The 27,147-nt window shown below is 39.2% G+C and overlaps 2 protein-coding genes across 11 annotated transcripts; both read left to right on the forward strand.

Moving 5' to 3' along the window:
* The first annotated feature begins 286 nt into the window (after positions 1-286).
* Positions 287-15,353, forward strand: LOC122079973 (RNA-binding protein 25-like). Of its 10 annotated transcripts, none has more exons than XM_042646790.1 (9): positions 288-998; positions 2,284-2,534; positions 2,664-2,816; positions 10,166-10,586; positions 11,384-12,037; positions 12,328-12,866; positions 13,458-13,715; positions 14,110-14,136; positions 15,085-15,353. In XM_042646790.1, exons 1-7 carry the CDS (start codon positions 407-409, stop codon positions 13,698-13,700), a joined length of 2,853 nt encoding a protein of 950 aa, XP_042502724.1. In that variant the 5' UTR covers positions 288-406; the 3' UTR covers positions 13,701-13,715; positions 14,110-14,136; positions 15,085-15,353. The 10 variants fall into 10 exon arrangements, 8 of the variants coding, with proteins under 8 accessions (XP_042502727.1, XP_042502724.1, XP_042502722.1 ...); XM_042646788.1 differs by having other exon boundaries at positions 15,088-15,353; XR_006140569.1 differs by lacking the exons at positions 14,110-14,136; positions 15,085-15,353 and adding an exon at positions 12,985-13,121 and having other exon boundaries at positions 287-998; positions 13,458-13,597.
* Positions 15,354-24,566: 9,213 nt separating this feature from the next.
* LOC122078564 (homeobox-leucine zipper protein HAT5) lies at positions 24,567-26,938 on the forward strand. Its single transcript, XM_042644595.1, has 4 exons — positions 24,567-25,242; positions 25,515-25,648; positions 25,924-26,163; positions 26,271-26,938. The coding sequence occupies exons 1-4, from the start codon at positions 25,149-25,151 to the stop codon at positions 26,679-26,681; spliced, it is 879 nt and encodes a 292-aa protein (XP_042500529.1). The 5' UTR covers positions 24,567-25,148; the 3' UTR covers positions 26,682-26,938.
* Positions 26,939-27,147: the final 209 nt, after the last annotated feature.

The following is a 27,147-nucleotide window of genomic DNA, read 5'->3' on the forward strand; positions in this document are numbered from 1 at the left end:
CCGAATTATTTATAAAATTTTGTAAAATTCTATTTGATAGAATTATTCACGTATAATTCAAATAATTTAATAACTACTAAATTTCAAGAATCATACCAAACGTAGCCTTAATTTTGACAAACTTAGACGTGATTGATTATTGGCCTGCAGGGCTATTACCGCCGTGTACTGTAGTCATAGATTTGGCGGTAAATTTACCGTACGCCGCTGTTGAGAACTTGAGATCATAGTAATTATTACCAACTACTCGGTTACTTTTTTTTTTTTTTGGGGGGGGTGGGGGGGTTGGTGTGGGTAAACGGGTAACTGGTTTTACTTGACTGCACTGAGAGACTGAGACAGGTCTTTAGGGCACGCTCAAGCCAAATTCTACGCATCCACACTGTTCTTCTTCCAAGGTCCTCTAATGGCGGATCCTCTATCCTCGTCACCTGTCACTCCAGAAACCCAACCAGGAGGAACTTCTGAATCTGTACAACCAGACCTTCAATCAATCTCATCAGATCCATCACATCCTTCGCCCGTACCTTCGTCATCGTTGATACCACCTTCGTCTTCTGCTATTTCTTATACTCCTGTCGCAGAAACCCCTAATTCAAATCCTCCAATCATAACTCCACCGCCTCCTTCAGTTCAGTCATTTGCACCGTCTTCAATCGTTCCCGGTGCTATCCTTCCATCGGCTCCGTCATTCCGTCCTGTTCTGCCGACTCCTCAGTTCTCTCCACCCCCAAACCCTAATTTCTTGAACCCTAACATTCAGAATCCCAATGTCCAACCTCCTGGAGTTAACCCTGTTTCCATCATGCTCCCCGGTGCGAGCGGTGCGAGCGGAGCTGGTTCCGTTATGGTCTCGGTATCTCCCTTACGACCCACTGGTATATACCAGGCTCCCCCTGGCGTTCCTCCCACTTCCGCCATGAGATCATACCCGCAGATGCCTAATGGATTTCCGACGGCGCCCTCGACTACTCCTCAGGGAATGGTACATCCTCCCGGTGGGTTATTTCCTCCCTCCCTCTCTCTCTGTTTTTATTTATGCGTGCTTTACCTTGTGGTTTTTTTTTTCTGTCAGTTCAGAGCTTGGGCACATCGTTTGGACTCTTAAACTCTTTTACTATGGGTATTTATGTGGTCAGCCGTTGGGAACATTTATAATGATGAGATATTAGTTTGAGTAGTAACAATTTTGATAGGGATGTGTTGTTTCGATTTCATGAGTTGTGGCCAGGTTAGCATCTTTAATTGTTCAAAATGAGTTTTGATAAATGCTGAAGAATAAACCATGAGCAGTTTTGGCATTAGTTTTTAAGCTGGGACTTTTACTGGATAGGAGTCCCGAGGGAATGTGAAAAGTTCTGTTGGTTAGATAAGGGATGCATGAGGTATCTATGACGGGATGTTTTCTCCTACAGTGTCTTGATTGATCACGGTGAGAAAAGGTCGGCAGGCTTCATCTTGCGGTTTTTTAAAGATCCCGTACTACAACACCAGTGTTGGTATGCATAAATTCTCCTAGTTTTCTTGAATTTTGATGAAAATAATGTTCTAAAGAACGACTTATTGTTTGTGAGTTCAAATTATCCTTTGGAGTTTTCAGGTTAAAATTTATTTCAGAGTGCCATCATTTGAGTCCTTTCATTCACACTAAATGATTTCTGGTAGATATAAGGATACTTAAATTTTTGGCATTCATGGGTCATTCAATAGCCCGGCAGCAGACCATGTTAGCAACTGATTGCTCATTGCGCTTGTGTTCCAAGGTAGTACAATCTCTTTATTGCAGTACCTTTCTCCCTGTCCCTGTGTTCCTTTTGTTTGTGTTTGTTATGCTTTGCAATTTGGCTGTTAACTTCTAGGCAGTGCGAAGATTTTGGAACATGTAGTGTAGTGTTGTACCCACAATTTCCTTGGTGTGAGTGAGACGCTGCAAGTCTCATATTGCTCAGTTTCACAATTTTATGCCTGTGATAGCTTCTGAAGGCTACTGTTATGCAAGAGGATAAATATGTATATAAGGTGAGTTGACTTTACATATCAATAGTTGATAAATTGGATGCTATTTTCTTCATGTTCCTTCAGGTTATCTATTCAGCAGGTGATAGTTGCAATGACTGTGCTGCCCGTCCTATTATGATTGTGTTGTGTGGTAAAAACATTTAATCATTGTTGTCAAATTCTTTCCTCTCTGCATAGATATTTAAATATGAGGAGGATAATCGATTCATGTAGTTTCTGAGCCTGTTCTGACAAATTTGCATAGATGCTTTTTCATTCATGCAGGAATTCCTCGGTTCCCAACTCCATATCCAGCTATGGTTCGCCCCCCTTTTCCTCCACGTCCTCCTGGAGTGATTGGTGTGGTTCCGCCACTGTCATGCCCTCCTATTCCAGGAATCCGTCCTCCAATTGTCCCCATTGTTGTCAGGCCAGTTGTTTCTATTGTTCCTCCAACGGAGAAACCTCAGACCACTGTTTATGTTGGAAAGATAGCTGCAACTGTTGAAAACCATTTTATGCTTTCACTCCTTCGGGTTGGTTGTTTATTTTGTCATTTTAGCAAAATGATCTATATCTTTCTTCCTGCCCTTATTTAAATAGATTTGTTTTATGTATCTTTGCTTTTCATTGTTTCCTGAATAGTTATTCTATATATTGTGAAGCTTTGTGGAGATGTGAAGAGTTGGAAACGCGCTCAAGATCCCTCTGATGGAACTCCAAGAGGCTTTGGGTTCTGTGAATTTGAGTCTGCAGAAGGTGTTCTTCGTGCACTGCGCCTGCTGAGTAAATTTAATGTAGATGGGCAAGAGCTGGTGGTATGTTTGGACTCATATTTCTACTTTTATATTATATATTTTAACTGAAAGGTTTGACCTTTGATTGTTGAATTACTAGTGTCATGGCTAAATTATTAATTGGTGGGAACTTTCCACCATGCATTAAATTCAACATGTTCAAATATTTCCTCTTGGCTGTACAGGAGCACCCACACAACCATGCAAGACCCCCTTTGATGTAAGGTTGGTTTGCACAAGGTAAACAACCCCAATTGTTAATAGGTTCCAAACCAAACTCAGAAAACTAAGGCGCCGTTTGACAACGTTCCGTTTCTGCCGTTTCTTCCGTTTCTGCGTTTTTTTGTTCCCAGAAACAGAGAAATAGCCTAAAAAGCGTCTGATAAAGTTATTCCATTTCACCCGTTTTTAGAAATATAAATCAAAATTTATACCTATTTACAATTCTAGAAACGACTTTGACGAAACAAGTCCGCCTTGTTTCGTCGTTTCTAGAAACAAATTTGAGAAGAAAAAAAGGCTGTTGTGCCCCGATAAATCTCTCAACTATTTAAACCTAAAAAGAGGCAACCGAACCCTCTCTCTCTTTTGGGCATCCAATGATACTATAAGGGTTTTTCAGTGGCATTATGTCTACAAAAAACATTTTGAGAAACAGGTTTATCAAACACCAAAAAATCCGTTTTTGTTTCTAAAAACGTGAAAAGCCATTTCTGCTGTTTCTAAACACAGAAACAGCAAAAACGTTATCAAACGGTGCCAAGTTTAGAGAAGAAGAAGAAAAAAAAAAACACCCAAGGCCCAATGGAGCATGATATGCTGGTCAATTGTGGTCTGTATAGGTCTATTTAGAACCCAAACTGCTGGCCATATATGTTTGCAGGTGTGGAAGACCCTAGATAGGAATTAGAGTTTTATGTGATCAAATGGGAGAATACCTGTAGCAAGGGTGGGAGCTTGAACTGGTCTTGAAAAGTGGGTTGAGTGCTCCTTTTGTGGTCCTTATCAAACCCTTAAAAGGGCCTTCTGAGCTGATCTCAGATTTGGAAGGTGTGAGGATTGGTGCCAATTAGGAAACTTTGGCGGAATCCTGCAACAGCTGCGACTGACCTCCAATGGGGGCCAACAACAGGTCGAAGGGGCCTCCTAAGGTCAGGAACTAAACCTCAAAAGGGCTTTTGAATCTAGGCAGCAGGCTGAGAGAAGCAAGGGAATTCGATGAGGGTTGAAAACCCTGACAATGGCTGCAGTTGATCCTTAGTCTGGCTGTGCTTAAAGTTGTTCTTGTATATTAACTTCAGGCCTTCAGGTGGTCTTGGAATAGGCTCTCAAATACTCAAAACAAAGTAAAGAAAAGAAACTGCAAAGAGAATCGATGGGGGAGATGAGAGGGGGGAGAAGAATGGTGATCGGGTTGGGTATCTCACCCCTCAGGTTTAGGCATCTCCACTCTCAGGTTTAGGCATCTCACCCTCTCAAATTCAGCTATCTCTGCCATGAGTTTAACTCACTTTTTTATGAACAACTTCAAATCTGTCCTCTTCATTAAATTGATGCGCTTTAAATAGCCTTACATTGCTTAGAAAGAAAAGGGAACTGACTAAACCTTCTAACTCAATTACTTGTTGACCAAATAAACATAAGAATAGAAACTACTAGCTAATGACTTTGTCTAATAAAAGGAAACTAACCTAAGGAAACAAAATAGAAACTAACTTGTCAACAAGACAAAAGGAAACAAAACCAAAAAGAAAACTAAACCTACGCTACTTGATGAATGGACTGCTTGAGGGCTTCTAGAAGGCTGATGAGATTTTCAATCAGTTGCTTAGCTGGCTAGGCTTCTAGAGGTTCCAGTTAAAAAAAAAAAATTCTGGAGAATCTGATGTAGATTCTTCATGAATGTAGGCTTGTTTTGTTAGGAATAAGTCTAAGGTTCGGTTGTATATGTGTTGGGCCTTCAGTCCATGTGGTTTTGAGTATAGTTGGCCACTTTTATGGGTCTAAACTGTGGGTATTAAGGTTGCATACGGGATTAACTATTTTTTTTTTTTTTTTTTTACATTAGTTTCTTTTTTAGTTGGGTTGAATTTTAGTTGTTAGTCTTTGTTATTTCTTAGGGATTAAGTTATTAGTTGAGTCAAGTCATTAATTTCCTTTTTTAGTTTGTTTCTATTTTCAGTTTTAGAAAATTATGTAATAGGCAACCAATTAGAAGTTTCTATTTCTGAGACTTTCTAAGTTGGAGTGCTTGTGTAATAGGCAACCGATTAAAAGTTATGTCCATTCATCTCCTTCAATATTTTAGTGAGATTTTTGAGGGAGAAACAATTAAACTTCAACCGTTTTAGGATGGTAGTGGAAAAGCTTATATTTCTATTAACTACATCAAGGATTACTAATGTTGGACTAGATTGGACACCCAACCAGACCCAAAACTGTAGGAAATTATATACCAAAGAACAACAAAAATCCACCAAGTAAACCAACAACAATATACTAACAAATCTGGACAGCAGGTTCTAAAACCTTGTAATGTAGGACTAGATTTGACAAACCAAACTAGTCCCAAAACTGCAGGAACTTCTAGACTAGAGAACAACCAGATTACACCCCACAAACCACTGTAATCAGACCAACAGAAATAGAAGTAACAGTATATAACGATCTCAGAAAACCAGTAATTTCTATGACTGAACAGTACCAGATGGGCAGAGACAAATCAAGGACTGATAACAGTTCAAAATAGTGTCAAATAATTGGTAATTAATGATTCAGAATCTGAAAATCACAGCAGGCATCAACCCAGATCAATCGATCTCAGTTCAGTCCAAAACAGATCACTAAAAGACAAAAAAACAGATATTTTATAGAACTTCCAAACGGCTGGTCTGACCAGCCCTAACTTAGGCTGAGTTCTCCTTGGATGCTAGAAAAGCCTCGATTAAAACTGTAGCCCCAACAGAGAACTAAAACTGCTACAGGTTCCAGGAACCGATTGTGCAGAAAAAAGAGATTTTCTGGGCAGATTCAAAAAATAAGATACCTGTCTTATGAACAGTAGCAGATCTATGAAACAAGCTTGAGAATAACTAAAAGAGCAATAAGAAGATACTTATAGAACCCTCCTGGACTTCACGCCGCAAGGAGTCAATTGGATCAAACACCAATTCCTTCAGCCTTGATCAAACACAAGACAACTCTTCATGAAGAAGACAATTGCAACAACCATTATTTTTTTAAAATCGTTCTAGGCTTTTAGGAGCCTCCTCTTCTTTATTTATAATGTTAATGGGGGAGGGAATTACAAAATAGAAGGTTCCTCAAAAAGGAAACCAAATATTCTCCTAATACAATAGTTACAAAAAACTGAAATTAGAAACTAACTGAAATTAGAAACTAGTTGAAAAAGGAAACTAACTACTAATGACTTGACTCAATTAATAACTTGACTCCTAAGAAAACAAATATAACTCAAATCAAGCCCAATTAAAAAGGAAACTAATGAAAATGGAAACTAACTAGTAATCCGTACTCAATCTTAGAGCCCCCCTTTTAGACTCATAAAAGTGGTATATTACACTCAAAACACATGGGATCAAAGGCCCAACATGTATGGAACCCAACCCTAAGCTTATTCCTAATAAAACAAGCCTATTTTGATAATTAATTTGCATCACCTTGCAGTCGATCCCAACAGCTTTAGGAAACTTCAACAGTAGAATATTAAATAGCATATGATAATCTCGAATTACTATTAGAAGATTCAGTCCATTTAGGAACAAGGGCAGCAACCAACTTCATCACAGATTAGGTAAAACCAGAATCGATTCCACAAAACAGCAACACAGGGAACTCAGAACTCAGAATTGCAGAAATCAGTTTTCACCAGTTGTAGGACTAAACAGTAGCAGAAACTAGGGTATTAAATAGGCCATACATAGCAGCAATACCACAGCAACAAAACCATCAAACCAGAACTCAATTTTGTGCAGAAATACAATCGGCCAGACAATCCCCTGGTCTGATGGGCATGAAATTTGGATCGAACCACCTTCAGAAAGGGACTAGCCTTCGATCAAAATTTGGTGGCCATTGGATGGTCAGAACTTCAAGAACAGCTAGGCCAATAGGGAGGAAACAGAGAAGACCAACCCAGAAATCTGCAGAGAAGTTTGATCACTTACCTGAACTGCTGGAGAAGAGAATCCAATAAGAAAACCAGATAATAACAGACCCACCCAGACTTCTCGCCACAGAGTGTCGATCAGATCACACACCAATCCCTAACCCTTGATTAAACACAAAGGTGCAACCATGGAAAAAAACCCAGCGACAGCAGCATGAAGCTTTTCTTTTTTTAATTGTCAAAATCGTGGGGCATAAAGAACCCCTTTCCTTTATTTATAATGATGGGGGAATGTTTTCAAAAAATTAGTAAAAAGTTACTAAAACTAACATGACTAAATTGCTAAAATATAGTTACTAAAAAAACTGAGATTATAATTAATGAAAAAGAAAACTAACTTTAGACTGGAATTAGAAACTAATATTGGACTCTAATTAGAAGCCAAAATTAGAAACTAATTTGTAAACTAAATCCAACTAAATCCCATCAAACCCAAGCCATGGGGCTTGGAAACATCCTTGGTCGACCTCAGCGACTGTGGTGGTGGTCGACATTCCTTCCTCTTCTCTTATAGGTCTTCAATTCTACATCAACTCTCTCCGGCTTAAAAGCATTCGTCTCCGACGAATGGGCAATAGACATGTAGCACTCATACAAGTCGGGATCAAATCTCTTGAAGTCATTAACATGAATCCAAGTACAGTCACTACGGGACGACCCTTCCACTTGACAAGAAAAGTGTGATATCCGGTGCCATGGCGAGAGGTTTGTAGTTATCATCCAAGACATCTTCAATAACTTCAGAGGTAGGTGGCTTCAGTTGGGGCAGCCTAATCATCTGTTCCATGTTTCCATCATCCAAATGATGCCTAACATAAAGGTGAAAGTTAGCCACATTAAACACGTTGCTTATGGTCATGTCATCAAGCAACTCAAGCACATAAGCATTAGGTCCTATACGTTTCAGCACCTTGTAGGGATCCATCTTCCGTGGATGTAACTTGGTATTGACACCCATCTGAAACCGTTTAGGATTTACTCGAATCATAACCATGTCCCTTGGTTTGAACTCCACATGATGCCGATGACGATCAGCAGAAGCCTTATACATCTCATTGTTCAAGGCAATACGTCGTCGGACATTGGCATGCACCTCAGTGATATGATGCAAGAACTCATCAGCCTCAATACTAACCCGAGCTTGGGGTGGAAGTGACATAAGATCAATAGGCCGCTTAGGTTGAACTCCAAGCAAGATTTCAAAAGGAGAACAACATGTTGTCCTATTCATTGAGCTGTTGTAGGCAAATTCTGCAATATCAAGAATAGAAGGCTATGTCTTCTCATAATCTCGAACCAAACACCTCAACAAGTTTCCCAAGCTACGGTTCACCACCTCTGTCTGTCCATCCGTCTGTGGATGAAATGCAGTTGAAAAATTTAGTTTGGTATTTGTCTTCAACCACAATGTCTTCTAAAAATAACTCATGAACTTAACATCATGGTCTGACACAATACTAGTTGGTAGCCCATGTAGTCGTACTACTTCCTTGAAAAAGAGCTTTGCAACCTGATAAGCATCAAAAGTCTTACGACAAGGTATAAAATGAGCCATCTTAGATAAACGATCCACAACCACCATAATGGAATATCGTTCTCTAGTAGGGGGTAGTCCAAGAACAAAATCCATGCTGCCATCAAGCCACGGTGCATGAGGAACAAGTAGTGGAGAGTATAAACATGTGTTATGTTTTTCCCCTTTTGCCAATTGACATACACGGTATCTCTTGATCACATGATCGACATCCTTTGCTATGCATGGCCAATAATATTGATCGGTCACCTGTGCAAGAGTCTTATCCTTCCCAAAATGTCCTCCTAATCCTCCTCCATGTAACTCCCGTATGAGGTGATGATGTAGGGAAGAGTTTGGGATACAAAGCCGTGTGCCAAAGAACAAGTACCCATCGTGAATAGAGTACTTTAGGTGTTGTCCACCCTTTTGTAACTCCATAAAGACAGTGCTGAAATCAGAATCAGATGCGTACTTACCTCGTATCTGATCAATGCTAATAACATGTGTTGAAAATGTGTTAAGTGTGAGCACTTTCCGGCTAAGTGCATCAGCCACTGTATTCTCCTTTCCCGCCTTGTACTTTATTTCAAATACAAACTCCTGCAAATAGGCTACCCATTTGGCATGTCTGTAGCTAATCGATTTTTGTGAGTGAAGTTGCTTCAAGGCCTCATGATCAGTGTAAAAAATGAACTCCTTACCAATGAGATAGTGTCTCCAATTGCGTAGCACTTGGACGACTGCATACAACTTTAGATCATATGTCGAATAGCGCTTCTTGGCCTCATTCAATTTCTCGCTATAGAAAGCGATGGGTTGTCCTCTTTGCATTATCACTTCTTCTAGCCCAACATGTGAAGCATCTGTAGTTACCTCAAATACTTTGTCAAAATCTGGTAAGCGTAGGATGGGTGCCTTTTTCATCTTCCTCTTCACTAGAGCAAAGGCTTTGGTCACTGCAGCTGTCCATTCAAACTTCCCTTTATTCGATTTCATACATTCAGTGATGGGTGCCATAACTGCACTGAAGTTCCGAATAAATCTCCTATAGAAGGAAGCCAACCCATGGAAGCTACGGATTTCTGTTAGTGTCTTAGGTGTGGGCCAATCAGTGATGCTCTTGTTCTTCTCCGGATCAGCTTCAACCCCCTTTGATGACACTATAAATCCAAGGAATACAACCTTGGGCAACATGAAGGAACACTTCTTGAGATTAATGTATAACTTCTCAGCACGGAGTACTCTCAAGACTTGCCTCAAGTGATCTATATGCTCTTCTTGGTTCTTACTGTATATCAGAATGTCATCAAAATAAACAACCAAAAAGCGATCAATGAAGGGACGAAGGACCTGTGTCATAACCCTCATAAAGGTACTAGGTGCATTCGTCAGATCGAAAGGCATGACTTTCCACTCATATAAGCCATCCTTGGTCGACCTCAGCCACTGTGGTGGTGCTCGACCTTCCTTCCTCTTCTCTTATAGGTCTTCAATTCTGCATCAATTACATCTGGAAGTATTTATAATTTATTATTTCAATTGATTTACTTTTATGTATTTATTTATTCTGTTATTGCTAGAACATAATGGACCATTTTTGTGTTTGTGCTAGACTAAGTGTACCAGTGTGCTGGACTAAGTGTACAAAGTGTTATACTTTTGCAGTTCAATGTTAATCAAGCAACAAGAGAATACCTGGAGCGCTATGTTGAGAAGAAAACTGAAAGAGAAAAGAAACCTAAAGAAACTGAAAATGAAGATACTGAAAAAGAGCAAGAAAGTCAGCCAGGTTCTGAGAAAAGCAAACTTCAAAAGACCTCCGAGGAGCACTTGAAGAAGGATGAGAATGATTCAGCGGATAAAGAAAATCAAGACAATTCCTCCTTTGGTATTGTGACTGATGAAGATCGAGAAGCTGACAGAGATGCTTTGGAGAAGCTTAAAAGTATGATTGAAGAGAGGATAAAGACTAAACCACCACCGCCTCCACCTGCTCTGACTACTGCCGATAGTTCTGCAAAGTCAAACTCTGAAGTTCCTTCCAAATCAAGGGATGAGGACTCAGATGTGGATATAATGAAAGATGGTGAGTTTTGGACAGATGGCAGTCCTTTTGTTGCTATTGTCTTTGTGGTATTGTATAGTCCTCCATGATGTCAGAGTTCATATTTTCTTGTGAATTCAAAGTCGTTAAACCAGAGTAATCTTGGTATTACATTCTGTTTGTGTGTGTTGGCTTGGGGACCTTGGGATGACTCTGCAAGGATTTTTGTTCTCAGGATAAAGTATCCAATTTGTGGAACGCATCTAGGCATATACAGAATCTGTTAGACCATAACTAACGATCTTGATCACTGAACAAAATATACCCCTCCTGATGCCAGAACTACATTTGTTTGTCTATAACTATAAGGAACCTATCAGTTGATGTTTAGATAATCTTTTCAAATTTATATATATATATATATATATATTTTTTTTCAAAAGAGTCCTTGTGCTTGACATGTTTGCACAGCTCAGACTGATAAATGTGCACAATTCGAGTAACAACAACTGGGGGCAATATGATGAATATTAGAAAATTCCAAATGTCAGATGAGTCTCATGAGATGATAAGCATTATTTCTGTGACGGTGCTTTGGGGCAGAGTTGGTCAGATTTTAGGGAATTAAATGATGATTTGTACCTGTCTTGAGTTATAATGTCTAATCCTGCTTCTGCCTGATTTTCGTCAATGCTTGCATGGTGCCATCCCCAGTGGGAACCCATAAGGATGATGTTGATAATAATAGTGTTACTTAACAGTACACCATTGTTTTAATTGTTATTACTCCTTGGTGGTACTTTTAGTTTTTATGGTTGTGCTTGTTCCTAATCTTGCAGATGCAGCAGAAGATAAAAATGATGATGAGACAACTAGTGAGAACAAGCCCTCTAATGAGCATGATAAGTCTGAAACAAGCTCACCGGGCAGGAGAAGGTATGACAGGCACAGCAGAGATAGGGACAGGGAGCGGGATTTAAAACGGGAGAAAGAACGGGAACTGGAAAGATATGAAAGGGAAAGGGAGAGAGAACGAGTGAGGAGGGAAAGGCAACAAGAGTTGAAGATTCGAGAGGCTGAGCGTTTATTCAAGGAGCGAGTTAAGGAGTGGGAGGCGAGAGAGAGAGAGAAAGAGCATCAACGCCATAATGAAAAGGAGAGAGAGAAGGAAAGGGAACGGGAGCGCCGGAGGGAGATCAGAGATCAAGAGGTTGAGAGTGATGATGATGATACAAGAAAAAGGAGGCACAGGAGTAGTGCTTATGAGGAGAAGAGGAAGAAAAGACAACGGGAGAAGGAGGATGACCTGGCTGACAGATTACGAGAAGAGGAAGAAATTGCAGAGGCAAAGAGGAGAGCTATTGAGGAGCTGCAGATGCAGAAAGATGAACCCAAGGTTGAGGTAGCTAATGGAGTTGAACGGTCCAGTATGCGAGAAGAAAGCATTACTGAACAGGCTTATGAAAGTGATTCTGGTCATGTCAATCATGCTAGTAAGTCTTCGTAATTTGTGTGCATGTTTCCGGAATTCCAGGCTTCTCTAATTGTGTGCTTGTGCTTGTGAGTGTGCATTTCAATTTTTAGTTTGTGTGCTTATGTGCTTGCTTGCGTCCAAGTGTTTTGGTCCAGAGAGTCATGCTGGTGACTCTTGTGTACACTTGCTTGCATAGGCTTGTGCCAGTGGTTTCTGTTGTTGAAATCGTGAAAGTGTGTTCTCTGGGCATGCATGTGTGGTTTATTCTCTCTTTTTCCCCTGATCTGGATTTGAACTTCTGTGCTATAGGCGATATGATTCTAGATTTTAGTAATGGTGTTACCGATGAATCAACCACAGTTGCTGTGTCAGATATGCGGCAGAGTAACAATGCACCTGCTCGGAAGCTGGGGTTCGGTCTGGTAGGATCAGGAAAACGAACTACTGCTCCTTCAGTTTTCCATGAAGAGGATGATGATGATGCTGAGAAGGAGAAAAAAATGAGACCTTTGGTTCCCCTTGATTACTCCACCGATGAACTTCAGGTTGCCCAACCTGCTGTTTCTGGGGCACCATCTCCAAATTTGGCTGCAGCAGCTGAATTTGCTAAGCGTATCTCCAATGCTAATCCGAAAGAAGATAAGTTTGATGCTGATAAGGAAAAAAATAGGCGTTCTACTGACAAACTGAGTCATCGTGATCGGGACCGTATTAATGATGATAATAATCGTGCCAGAGATGAAAACAGGGAGAAGAAACTTTTAGATGCAAAACAGTTGATTGATATGATCCCAAAGACCAAAGAGGAGTTGTTTTCGTATAAGATTAACTGGGCTGTGTATGACAAGGTATGCCACTTTTGCTACACAATTTTTTTTTTTCTTTCCTTCAATCCTGTTAACAAATTATGAGCTCCCAGTTAAGAGGCGTAAACTAAAAGCCTCAGATATTGACCCAACCCTCAAGCCACTTGTGTTGGGGCAGGATGGGCCACACAGAGTACTACTGACCAGGGAGGCTACCAATTGCTAATGTATCCTCAGTACACTTTTCCATGTTTGGTAACAAAAGGACCAAGTCACAATGGATCTGGTTCGGTACAGGTTGGGGCCACTTCTACCTTGCCTTTATTGTTGATTGTAATGCTATACTGTTCTCTGCTTGCTGAAAGAATAGGGTTGGAACAGGTTCGGGTGGGTTGGCCCAAATTGTAAAACCAGAGGGGGTTAGCGAAAACAAAAAGGAGGGGTTGGGGGTGTTGGGGAAGTGAGTTGAACCTAACCTGAGGGAATTAACTGGATGATTTTAGAGGCCTTATTTTTTCACTTAATAAAGATTAAATACCTGGGGAAAATCTGATTTCAGTTTCATTCTTATGCACATGGTGTTGAATATTGATGAATGTGTGCTCTATATGCTGCTTTTCTGATTTTCAACAGCATGAGTTGCATGAGAGGATGAGACCCTGGATCTCAAAGAAGATTACAGAATTTCTAGGCGAAGAGGAAGAGACTCTTGTTGACTACATAGTGTCCAGTACTAAACAGCATGTACAGGCATCCCAGATGCTGGACCTGCTGCATAATATTTTGGATGATGAAGCTGAAATGTTTGTGCTCAAGATGTGGAGGATGCTCATTTTTGAAATCAAGAAGGTAGAGAGGTCTTTCTCTGAAGCCTAGGGCCTGAGAGGCCAGGTATTTGCTTCCGTGCATTATATTTCCATACATTTCTTTATTGTCAATTTCCCTATAATTGTAGAAAAAAACCATAAATCAGATGGAAGAAGGCTTGACCTTTCATCCTTCTCATGACCCTGTTCCTTCCTAAATATGGACTAGTTCATATAAGCAATCAAATGCCAATTTTGTTGTGGATTCTTACAAAGAGGTGTAGTGAACCAATCTTTTCGATTTTTGTTGAATTCCTTTGAGATGATTAATGTATGGCGCATTGGGGTTTTGGGGTGAGGGTTGTCGATGCCATGGTGTATTATTTTCATTTATCTTAACATTTCTCTGGCTTTGTGTTGGATGCACCTGTCCTTTGATACATCATGCATGGGCTGGTTGTTGGAATCCGAAAATGCAGCACAAAGATTGAGATTCTTTTTTGCAGGTACATTGAGGGAACATATGGCTTGTAAACTTATTATTTCCTATAGTTTTTACCAAGTGATTTCACTGAAGCTCTCTTTGGTTAATTAATTTAAAACGTTGCAAGTAAAATTAAAGCAACAACGAAGTGCGAACATTCTAATTATGGTACAAAAAGTAATTGAGTGACTAACTCAAGTACTTTATACTTCTGTAGAAAATATGTTGGATGGAATTTTTTCTTTGACTTTTTAATTTCCACCTTAACTTTTTAATTTCCATCTAAAATGTTAACATATCCTGTTGTGCTATTGTTAGTTTGCTTTTCTAGATTGTACATCCAACCAGGGAGCCTAAGTTAACCATAGAACGAGGCAGGTGAGGTGCTATAGAACAAAAGACTGCACATCTCGTCCATCTTGGCACCTCATCTTGTGGCAGAATTCCATCTTGGTACTTGAAAATCCAACTTCTCTTCCTCTCCACCTTCTCTTTTTCCACCCTAATTGGGGCCAACTATGAAGCACTTGAAAATTATCGAAAAGGAATATACATTTTGAGGACCCAATGGTACCTCTGCCAATGAGTCCGGGCCAAAACCCTTGCAACCAATGGAGAGCTTGTATTCAATGGATCTGTGTGATTTTGTCATAATGCAGGATCTATTCTGGAGTCACAAACCAAAATCAGTTCTATTTTTTCTGTTCTCTCCTTAAAATGCAGTTTAGCTTTTGTTGCTGGTGTCTTGATCTTGTCATTGCTTTCTAGTTCAGGATTCATTTGTTCTTTCTGTTCTTATTAGAAGTAGTCTAAAAAAGATTTTGGGGATAGATCATATTTTAGTGTATCTAGTTTTCCTCTTATTCAAGTAGTCAATATGAAGAAGATTGGTTTGCATGCTCGCATTTTGGGATCTTATGTGGTACTACTTACCTATTGCATTTTTATTTTGCATGTCATCTGGTATCAGCAGCATTAACGTATGTGTAGTAGATATGATGCGGAAGGGGTACGCTTGGTCCAACGGTAATGTACGAATGTTGCGACCTGGTGGTCAAGCAATCGAAACAGCCTTTTGACATTCTCGGGGTAAGGCTGCGTAATTCTTGGCCCCCGACCTCGCTCATGCGGGAGCAAATGAACAAGAATACTTGTGAAGAATATTTTTTTTGCATGAAAATGTGTCTATTGTGGATATAATCTAATTTGCAATAGAAGTCATTCAAGAGTTTTGAGTAAGTGAAATTATTATTATTATATCAGGGTTTTCTTTCCCGTCACTATGCCTATGAGTATAATGCTTCACTATTTGCTCTTTCGCAGTACATGAGTTGGTCCATGTGAATGAGGACCCCACATACATGCCAATGGTAAAAAAAACTTAATCCAAAGTAAGCAAGTTGTACCAATGAGATGTTTTCCTAGACTAACTCATGTATTGTCAAGCGGCAAATAGTGAAATGTTATACTTCACTAGGCATTGTGACGCTTAGAAGGACCCTATTATTAGTGATTTTTCTTTGTCTTCCAAGTTATGGAATTTCTGCTTTCTAATGTTGTCTCATATAATGGTGTGCAGCCGTGAGGGAATGAATTATCATGGCCCTCCATGATTCATAAGATATTCTTATTTGCTTTGCTGAGCATATGATTTTCGTGAGACTTGAGAGGCTGCCTTGGTAAAACCAGTCCAAGATTAAGGAGTGATATCAAAACAAATATTTTGATTTAGTTTGGCCTGTCTAATCTTATTTATATTTCATATTGGCTCAAAGGTTGGAACTGCTTCCTTAATCTTCCTCTTCCAATTTCAACTCCAATGAAGCTCGACACTGCAAATATGAATGTTCAAATATGGTATGCTCTTTGCCAGTATCTGCTCAACCACCTCTGCTCTTTTACTGTACTGTGCTTTGTGCATTACCCTTTGGTTTAGCAAATTTAAACCCTACTTTGAACCAGACCAGTTATGTCGGTTGGCGGGCTGATACATAATAGTGATACGATATAAATACAGATCTCGAGTATCGCTAACAATTGGTTTGTTTTTGAATTTGTGCTTGATACTGGCCTAATACGGATTGATACAAGCTGGGCACAGATACCGATACTTAAAACAATGGAACTAATAGGTAGTACTTGTTCCAATTCATTACAGTATACCAGGTTATAATTAATATAAATATTATTTGGGCAACACAATTAGTCATCGCGATCCCTTTAGTGTAGGATTTTGGTAGTTTCTTAATTTGGTTGCATCGAGTAGTTTATAGCCCCAAAGATTTCTTTTTGTTACATTGTTTGCTAAACTTTTTAAGGGAGTAAGGTTCAGCATGGCACTAGCTTTGGAGCAAGCGCTTCAACCAATGGGAGAGGGGCAGTTGAGATTGGAGGGGGGAGGGTAGGGGAATTTTCGAGAGTAGGTTTGGCATGGCACTAGCTTCCTTGGAGCACATGCCTCAATGACTTTGAGGGGTTGCTATGGGAGGGGTGGGGGTTGGGATGGGAGGGGTAAGGGAGAATTTTCAAAGGAGGAAGGAGATAGGCAGACATAATTTTAGGTATAAAGTTAGCATGCTCAGCCTTTTCCGTGTTAAATTAAGTTGGGACAAGAGTTTCCCACATCAATTATTTGGGGGAATTTTCAACACACTTAACCTTTGTTACTGTTATAAGATTATTGTTGTTTTTATTGAATAGAAAGGATAGAGAATGTCAGTGTAAACTATGAAACATTCTCAACACACCAGAGGTCCAGACTTAGGGAAAATATCTCATTTAATTACATGGGATAAATTACATGGAGTGGCAGCATCAGTTACCTTTACACTTTCTCTCTCTCCCCTCCTGACAGTCTCTCTCTAGTCTCTCCCTCTTAAGTCTTAACAAACCTACTATCTCTCTTACCAAAAATAAAATAAAATAAAATAAAACAAACCTACCATCTCAGATATCACTCTTTCCTAAATAATAATAAACAGATCGATCTTCTCTTAGTGTTGGTTTGCAAATTTAGTAATGTTGTGTGTATTTATCTACTAGTAAATGGAGGGAACAGAGAGACAACAGTTGACTATACTCGCATGTGAAGAACGTATCCTTACAACTTGCTGTGCCTTTGTGGAACCAAAAACCATTTTTTTTTTTTCTTTTTGTGGTTTTGATATCTTTGAAACGGAAACCGGCCTGATGAGTTTTTTAGTGTAAGGATGAGGGAATCCCGAGTACCCGACACCTGCTCATGCCTTCCACGTGGAAGACATACAACAGTTTTGGGGTCCTACCCTTCACATGCTAGTCCCACGTGGGGCCCAATCCAATTTGGAAGAAGCTGTTTGGTTGGTTCGCTGGCTGTATCCTCTTCTTTCATCTAGTTATTGGTGCCTCTATACATTGGCACGTGTCCATCACATGCTTTCTGTTCCCTGTTTGCTTTCTTAATGGAGTCCCGATCAGTTCCTCCTCTGTGGAGAGGATTTACCCCTCCACTACAAGGATCCACTATTCCACGGTGTCTGTCTGGTTGCGAGTGAGAGCAATTAATGTATAATTGGTTATTAATCTAATATTTTATAAATGTTGGGATCCCATGTGAAGAGGTCATCAAGCGAAAAACGAAACAGTGCATGCAACATATGTAGAGGTGTTAAAATCGGTCGATCAAGATTGGTTTTGGTTGGGCTTAATTGACCGATTAGTTATCAGTCCATGATGGGTCATATTAATAGGAATATAATAGGGCTATAAAAAGGCTTACTGGGCTAATAGGCCTATAAATGGGTTAATTGGGTTATGAAGAAGCTAATAATAGGATTCTAAAGTATACACGGTCAATAGTTGGTCGATTTTCAAGCTAAATTCAAATTTTGAGAATCACCAAATGGATAATCAGTAGAAGCCCGACATTAGGGGGCCATTTGATTGTGTTTCTACTAGAAATAACATAGACGGTTTTTTTTTTTTTTTCGTTTCTGTGCTATGAAACGGTTTTTGGAATTACAAAAAGGTGTTTGATTTTTCTATTTCCCGAAAAGTTTTCAACAGTGTAGTTAAATCTAAGACACAAATAAAAACACAACGTTGTAGGTATGCAACTCACGAGTGAAGGTATGGCATTGGAGTTGTAGGTATGCTCTGTGGAGATGAGTTTGAGAAAGATGAAGGCAATCCAAAACTGTGAGCTTTGCACAACCAGGTTGGAATCGCCGCATTTGGATAGCGAGAAGTTTAACAATGTGTTGGGGTTGGGGTAGGTCGAGTGAAGTATCGGATTTTTCACAAATTTTGTCCCTCCCACATGTTTCTAGAAGCAGAATATAAGTTTGACTTGTTTCTCCATTCCTGTTTCTAGACACAGAAATAGGCATATTTCTAAAAACAAGTGAAACGAAATAGAAAAATCAAATAGTTTTTGGGGGTGTTTTTCCATTTCTAAATACAGAAAAAAGGAAAAACACGTTTCTAGAAACAAAATCAAATGGGCCCTAGGTCGTTTACTAACCGGTTGATCCTGTCTTGGGTTTCAACTAATCGATTCCTAGACTTTTCAATGTAGGCCAGCTTGCGAGATAGAGAGATAATGATACAAATAAATAATAAATAAATAAACAAATAAAAACAAAAGCAAGAGGTACACGTATATGATATTGGATCCTAATCCTCTCTTGAGCACAATGATTGATCAGGTCTTGCCCATAACTACCTAGGCGATTGTCATGTGTCCAAAGAGTGATCCAATGACTTTCAACGCCTCTTTCTATGACGTCTTTGTTCTGATTAATAGAAGCTTAGCAGTTGAATCATCACTTGGACACATGACGATCACCCAAGTAACTATAGACAAGACCTAGACGATCACTGCTATGGAGAGAAATCGAATCCTATAATATTAGCCCACTCCCCCCATACATCTCCCCACCTAAGGATGTGAATTTGTAACCGAAACCGTTTATCGAGACTGAACTGGTCCATTTACACCAAAACTGCAAAATCGTTTAGTAAATGGTGCGGTTATGGTTTCAAGTTTCAGACCGATTAGCTAAACGGGTTGGGTTGGTTTTAACTACGAAACCCGTTTGTTTTAAACCAAATTGAAACCGTTTAAACCGATCCAATTAATCCGTATAACAATTAAATAAAGCAGGGGTAGAATCGGTATATCACTTCCAAAATATAACCCTAAGTAAAAGCAATTGGAATGAAATGGATTTGAGACGTCTCGTGTTCCCTACTTCCCTTTTCATGGTTTGAACCCCTAGTTTTCTCAATCAGGTACGATTAATCTATTAGTTACAAAATAACCAAACAATCTTCATTCAATTCTTCCCATCTTCTTTCTTCTTCTTCCCAGACTCTAATCTAAGGATATGATGATTTATTCATCTCTTTCATTTGCACGGTCTTGAAAATTAGGAACTTGGGTTTATGGATTTATAGGGGAATGCTCGAGGAGAAGAAAAGGATCATGGGTTATAAATCGAGTGATAATGGAGAATGGCCATGCAAAGAAATAACACTAGATTATCAAATTAAAACATACCATCATCAATATAGAATCTCTTATTTGTTGTTGCCAATTATTTTTGGATAAACTTATGATCTTCAGTTTAAAGATGGTTGCAAGTTATAACAAACCGATTGTGAACCATTTTACAAACCGTATAGAATAAACCAAAATCAAAATCATTTAAAACCATGAAATCGATATCATTTAGAAACCGTGGAAATCGAAACCGTTTACTAAATGGTCACGGTTTCAGAAAGTGGAACCGTTTAGTAAATGGTGAGACTATGATTTTAGTCAAATAAATATGAACCGAACCAAACCGATCCACACCGTTTAAACCGAAACCAAACCGATACACCCTTTCCCCTTTAAAAAAAAAATTAAAATAAAAAATAAAAAATTAATATAGAACCCACATGTCCCACTAACCCCATTCATTCTCAACGAAAAAATAAATAAAGTACATTCACTCGCTCAGTGGCCTGATCGCGACTCATCGCACAGATTCTCAGCCATTGGATCAACTCGACAGTTGTACCAACCAATATATATTACTAACAGTAGGCTTGACAATAACACCATGTGCTAATGGAGGATGCCCATTACTCTCTCATGTGTCCAAAGCAAAATTTCTATGTAGTTTACCGTTGGAACTTAATAACCAAACAGCCACTCTATTTATCATCGAATAGTACCTGAGGATAAGTCAATTCTAGTGGTCCATCAGTTGGTGTAAAAAAGTTTTTCTAGTTAAGTCTGATTTCGTCACCTGTATGTAGGCATTCATTTCGAACCACATTCCATTCTTTGTAATTTTTGTGATTATTTACTTGATTTCTTACTCAAATTGTGCATTTGTCCCCAACAAGCAATGTGTAGGTTCCTTCCCCTGAACTTATTTTATAGGTCTTTGCCATTAGAAGAGGATGTCTCCTCTTTTTCGTTGAAGGGTCTTCATATTTAACTTTGGCTTTATCTAGTTGTGATCGAGGTAGGTTACAAAAACAATGCAACCAAATTTCTAAAACTCCACTAACAAACTCATTACTAGATAAAGCAACAAACTAAAAAGGTCAACCCTAACCCTTGTAAATCCTTCAACCCCAAACTCTCCTCCTTTGCAAAATAACTGCTCCCCCTACTCAACCACACTTTTCGCCATAAGACCACCACATCAAACACCCCCATCCCAACCCTTCATCCCTCCGCAATACCATGGTTTCACTCCTAATCATGGTAATTGCACATCTAACACATCTAACCTATGTTCAGGTAAAAAAAATATATTATAGATTGAATAAGAACATTTTGAATCATTTGTAACTTAGTAGGTGACATTCAGATGGACCCCTAAAATTTCGTGAAGTTTCTAACTTTCCTTTTATGTGAGTGTGAGAGAGATAGAGAATATAAGTGGGTCACATTATTTTTATCGATGCATTTATCGAAAAAAAGTACAAAAGGAACTCTACTTACGATTCTACTTATTTAATCTCATCTTGTTCATCGTCTATCTTCAACACTCGCACACGCACACGCACACGCACACGCATGCACACACACACAAGCATATCTAACTTATACACACAATCACAAACACACACACACACATCACAAAAGCATTTTTTCCTTTTAAGGGTACGGATGATAGTGATGCACCATACTGGTTGCATTTATCCCCCACAACATCAAACATCAACATCAAGGGCTAATCCCATACACTATTCCTATCCTCTTTTTTTCTTTTTTTTTGATAGGACTATTCCTCTCCTTCACCAGTCCACCTTTCTCAAAAAGTTGAATATGTTATGACCATCAATGTGGCCAGGAAGGAACTAAGTAAATAAATATTCCAAATGCAATATGCATTGGTCAATAGATACCACCACCAAGGTAGTCCCTTTACCTTCCATGTGAAGGAAAAAACAACCAAAAGCAACCATCTTCTCTATACTTCTATGCATTTCTATCCCAATCCCTAGTACTCTATGCCCCCACTTCTCAAATCCCAATACCCTTTAGAAGAAAGGTTCCAACATCTCCACCCATATATATCTTTTCGTTTTCTTGTTGAATATATTATCTTTGACAAGAGATCACTTAGTTGATGAGTTAGCAATGACTCTACTTCAACCCCTCATCTCCAACCTCACTCCTAATGCATCTTGTGCGTTGTGTAAGCCATGCATGAAGAAAAAGAAGAAGAATATATAAGAATAAGAACAAGAAGAAAAGAGCAAAAGAAAAGAGAAGATAAGATAAGCACCGAAACTAGTAAGAAATATAATCATGTTTTCTCTTTAGACCATGGATTTAGTTTACGGTATCGGTGACAGTGTTGTTGGATATTAATATTGATACATATCGACCATATCAGAAATGAGTCTGGGTACATGCACCACTCCTTGACAAAGTCCTTTTTCCCATTTAGAATATAGAGATGAGATACACTTCCTCGGAATAATCTGACATCTTTTAATTTAAAATGATTCTTAAGGCTTTTATATCCTCTATGGGGGGCAAGGGAGACCCATTTTCCTTTTAGGAGTAGGAATCCTATTTTTAATTAAAATAATATTAATGAATAATTATATCATTATAAGTCATATATATTCATTATCATTGGTTGACAACTGCCTAACACATGAAAAGTGGTCTACGACCGTATAAACTCATACTTAATCTTCTTAAGGGAAGATCCCCATAACACCGGAGTGGGGATTTCTTCTCACACCTTCTTACATATTGAGTCATGGGGTCTACACTGGTGCACTCTCTTTTCAGATGAATCATAAATCTCAAGCTGAACAAATCCATTTTCTGACCTCTCATTTTTGTGGTTTTTCATTCTTACACTATGAGAAACATCTACTATAATCTGAATTATAAAGTATACACATAGCTTTAGTCCCAAATTTTAGACTCGTATATTAAGATTACAATATCACCATAGTTTGATCATCATCTGTGATCACTGTTCATGGGACGTGTTTGGCATGAGATCTTAACAAGAGGATCATCAATAGAATCCATTTTAACCAATTGAAGAACGGACTAGGGTTCCTAAAGTCAACAAACATCTTAATCTTTCATTATAAAAGTTCTAGTGGTGGGAGTTTCTATTTATTTATCAATATTTGCTACTTTATTTAAAGGGGTATGTACTTAGTTGACTTCAACTAGGTGTATACATATGTGAATACCGATAAATTTTGGGTTGATAAGAAGAGGAAAACAAAAAATTTTGATTTCTTTTTTTGTTCCACCAAAGAGAAAAGCTTATATTCGGTGGGTCCCACTGATACGTGTTTCTGCTTTATGGTAACATGATCTTTCTAAGGCTTATCTTAAAAACAAAAAAAAAATCTAAAATTTAGTTCTTGTCAAATTTTTAGGTTACCATGAGAGCGAATCACATTGCACCATGTGGAAAGAAGCTTCTTTCAGCTTTCACAAACGGGTCCATGCGGATCCACCCTTTCATTACTTCTAGTTGGCTTTAGTGTATGTAAGGGTATTATTCACTTTTGTGTCTGTTTTCTTGTGATTTTTTGTACAAATAATATTTATATAAAATTTTTAAATATTTGTTTTTTTTAATATTATAATTTTTTGTATGTTACAATAAATAAAATTACAATTATTATTTTATAAAATTTCTTTTTCACCTATTTACATCTAAACAAATGAGCTAAGAAAAATAAAAGTGTTGTTAATTAACTATTCAAGAATGTTGTAGTCATGTATGGTTTGCTTCCGTAGGATGGAAAGTCTATTGCATGTGAGGGTACGAAAACCCCTCCATTGTGATCGCCCTGTATAGTGGGACCCATATTCTCCTCTATTTAGGGTCACCCTAGTGTAGTGGGACCCATATTTATTTTTTCCATTGGTGGTATAATTCGCATTATGTCGGGTTAATCTCACTAGAAGTGATTTTTTTTTGGGGAATACGGAAATGCCATGCATTCCCCTTTCTAACAAAATTGAGAAATGAAAATCATAATAAAAAGTGTTTGAAATATTTTATTCAAATTATCTTTTCAATAATAATAATAAAATAAAAATCATCTCAACTTTCAAGACAATTTTCTTACCCAATCCCCCTCCCACCAAAAAAAATCTCAATACAAAATTTGAAGATTATTTTCATGTGAAAAAAAATTGAGTTTCTCTTCATCTATGGTGCAAGGCTTTCTTATTTTAATTATCGTTAAATCAGACTCTTAAGAGTATGAGAGGTTTTGCAAAATAGGTTCCGACATAAAAATTATAAAAAATGTAATATAATCCATCGTAGAAAGTTATAGCACATTTATCAATCCAAACAAGGATGCAACTAGATCCCAGTGCGGAAGAGAGTTCAATGCTCATCTGGTGGCTGAGAACTCCTTGAAATGTGCATCCAGGTGCTGAGATATATACTTGAAATGCTCTCAACAGTCGGATGTGGCTATAGAGAGAGAGAGAGAGAGAGAGAGAGAATTACTTAAAAAATGCACTTGGCCCCCATGGTACTTAGAAACAGGTCTGACTAAAAAAAGGGTAAAAGCTAAGTCGGATAACCCGAGAAACCCGAGAGGAACATCCGACAGCCACCCGACCGGAGCGCATGGACTTGAATTCCGTTATATTGGGAACCATGAGGCACGACTCACGATATCAATTCCCAATCCCCAACTCCCAACTCCCAAGTCCCAACGTCCCTTTTAACTGTGGTCCCCACCATTCTGATCTAATATATGCTACCTTATCCAACGGTTACTATCCACTTGTCCCCGTTTACAGACTCCAGATCATCAGAAATACTAGAGTGACGAAAAAGTCCCTAAAATTAAAGGAGAAAATATCAATCATAGAATAATCATAAGGTTATTATAGTCAATTGACGAAATTCCCATCACTATAAAAAGCAACCGTCCCTCTTCTCTCAACTTTAGCTGCGACAACCACCTTAGGACTGTGGAGCAGACGCAACTCTGCCTGAATCCCACCCCTTTAATCCACCGCCGGCGAGTACAGACACCGCTCCGGTAGCTCAAAAAGCTAAAGAAAAGAAAAAGTTTTCAATCTCTCCTTGAGCCCTTCCTCTCTCTCTCTCTCTCTCTCTCTCTCTCTGATTGAATCTCAGTGAGTTTTCTAAGTTCTGAGACTCAGTACTTATCTACCAAATCTTGAACGGATTTTTGAAAATCGGCGGAGCTGGGGAATATTGTACCCGTGATGGGATTTTGTATATGTCCAACTGAAACTCCGACGAGATTGCTGTGGAGTACTAGCTTCTTTCGTCATAAGTTCATGATCTTCTGACACATCTCAGAAGAAAGATACTAAAATTTCTACTGCTTTGGTTTTCGTGGGGGTTGGGTTTTATGTAGATTGTAGAGCCTTGTCTGTACTGATCGTTTCTGTTTTCCAATCCTTCGGAGAGTAAATTACGTCGGGGGTTGGGTTTGAAGGGGAGAAGCCCCTGCTTTCTCCGACGATCTGACGACGCAGTGACACACAGAGGGATAAACCCTTAACAGATGAGCTCCTCTATGGATTCCGGTTGTTTGTTCTTCGATGCTTCCTGCCATGGGAACATGTTGCTCCTTGGGAACCCAGATTCTATCTTTCGAGGTGAGATAGCTTTTTTATTACAATACTACCCCGTCTCTCTCTCTCTCTCTCTCTCTCTCTCTTCCCAACAGTTTTTTTTCTTTCTCTTTCCATCTTCTTGGATTTCTCAATAGAATTGCAGAAATTATTTTCATTTAAGATCTACTCTTGGTTTGCTCTGTTTTGATTTCGAATCTAAAACAGAGTTTTCGCTTAGAGCACACTAAACTTAATCTATGGAGAATGTATTAAAAGGGAAATTATTGATTTCATGACTAGTATCATCACCGCAGGAACGGGATCGATGCTGAACATGGAGGAAAACACGAAGAGGCGCCCTTTCTTCAGCTCGCCGGAAGAACTAATGGATGAAGAATATTACGACGAACAGCTTCCCGAAAAGAAAAGGCGCCTCACTCCTGACCAGGTAAAGGGGACCAGTACCACCAAACCCATTTGCTTTAGCTGATGATTCTGGATCCGATACGTGTTCATATTTCACAGAGGATCAATTCTTTTACGAAAAGTTCCAAATCTTTCTTTAATATCTAGTGGGCTAGTGCCTTAACACCTTTTTTTTTTTCTGGGATTCCGAGATGAACTGAATATTAACCTTTATTCCCTTTTCAGAAATTTTTTAATGGTTATTTGATGGGTTAAAGAAATCCTAGTGGTGGTGCTTTGGTGTTTGTGAATGGACAGGTTCACCTCTTGGAGAAGAGCTTCGAGGCAGAGAACAAGCTGGAGCCAGAAAGGAAGACGCAGCTTGCCAAGAAGCTTGGCCTGCAGCCGAGGCAGGTCGCTGTGTGGTTCCAGAACCGCAGAGCTCGTTGGAAGACGAAGCAACTAGAGAGAGATTATGATATTCTTAAGTCCTCTTACGAATCCCTCCTCTCTGATTACGAATCCATCCTTAAGGAGAAAGAAAAGCTCAAAGCTGAGGTATATTCCCACTTTCCCAGCTCATAGCTTCCTTCTTTCATGTCTTCTTCCCCTGCAACTACTACCGTTACTCCATGAACAGATTGAATCTTCCATTATTGATGCAGGTGGTGTCCATGACGGAGAAATTGCAGGCCAAGGAAGAGACAGGAGCGGCTGGTCAGAAACCAGTCGGACCGGTAGTCGAAGTGGAAGGAGGGCCTGGCGAGGAAGGAGCGATTCAGATGAGTGTGAAGGTGGAGGACCGGCTGAGTCCAGGGAGCGGAGGAAGCGCCGTGGAGGACGTCGATGATGGTGGTCTACAGCTGGTGGACAGCGGCGACTCTTACTTCCCTGATGATGAATACCAGAATGGCTGCATGGGCGGCGATGGGTCTGGCTCTGGGACTGGTCCTGTCGATGGGGTGGAAGATAACGGCAGTGATAATGGTGGCACTTACTTTTCCGGCGTCTTTGCTAGTGGCGATCACCAACCCCATGAGGCCACTGAGACCTTGGCCTGGTGGGTCTGGAATTGAAGAGTTCTCTCTTCCTCTTCTTTTCTTCTATAATCTACATTCTACCCTGCAGTGTTTCTTCTTCTTCTTCTTCTTCTCTTTTTCTTGCTGTGTAAAATCCCTATATAATTTGGTGAGTGATGAAGGAAAAATAAGGGCAAGAGTTAAAGGGAATACGAATAGTTGTCCTTTCTAAATAGTATGAACTATGAACTGGGACTCCCTTCCTATTTGCTGGTGAATTATAATAAATGGTTTTTTTCCTTTTTTGAAAATAATTTTGTTTTAGTTTTTAATTATCCATTTACTTGACCAGTCTTTTGATTGGAGCCATGTGATATATCTCTTTCTCCCACTTATTTGTCCCAGAATAATAGGGGAAGATATGTCATTTCATAAGAGGGATGAGGGACATTCAATTGGATGGTAACCCCTCCTGTAAGCCGACTCTTCTGGTGCACAGGCTGAGCTAATGGTAGGGATATTT

The sequence above is a fragment of the Macadamia integrifolia genome, chromosome 5 (genome assembly GCF_013358625.1).
Source record: "Macadamia integrifolia cultivar HAES 741 chromosome 5, SCU_Mint_v3, whole genome shotgun sequence".
Taxonomy (NCBI): domain Eukaryota; kingdom Viridiplantae; phylum Streptophyta; class Magnoliopsida; order Proteales; family Proteaceae; genus Macadamia; species Macadamia integrifolia.

Excerpts from the sequence above, each read along its gene's own strand:
- LOC122079973 (XM_042646790.1), top strand. The coding sequence starts at position 407 with ATGGCGGATCCTCTATCCTCGTCACCTGTCACTCCAGAAACCCAACCA. Across the intron at positions 2,535-2,663 it reads TTATGCTTTCACTCCTTCGG|CTTTGTGGAGATGTGAAGAG; the intron begins GTTGGTTGTTTA and ends TATATTGTGAAG. Across the intron at positions 2,817-10,165 it reads TAGATGGGCAAGAGCTGGTG|TTCAATGTTAATCAAGCAAC; the intron begins GTATGTTTGGAC and ends ATACTTTTGCAG.
- LOC122078564 (XM_042644595.1), top strand. The coding sequence starts at position 25,149 with ATGAGCTCCTCTATGGATTCCGGTTGTTTGTTCTTCGATGCTTCCTGC. Across the intron at positions 25,649-25,923 it reads GGCGCCTCACTCCTGACCAG|GTTCACCTCTTGGAGAAGAG; the intron begins GTAAAGGGGACC and ends GTGAATGGACAG. Across the intron at positions 26,164-26,270 it reads AAGAAAAGCTCAAAGCTGAG|GTGGTGTCCATGACGGAGAA; the intron begins GTATATTCCCAC and ends TTATTGATGCAG.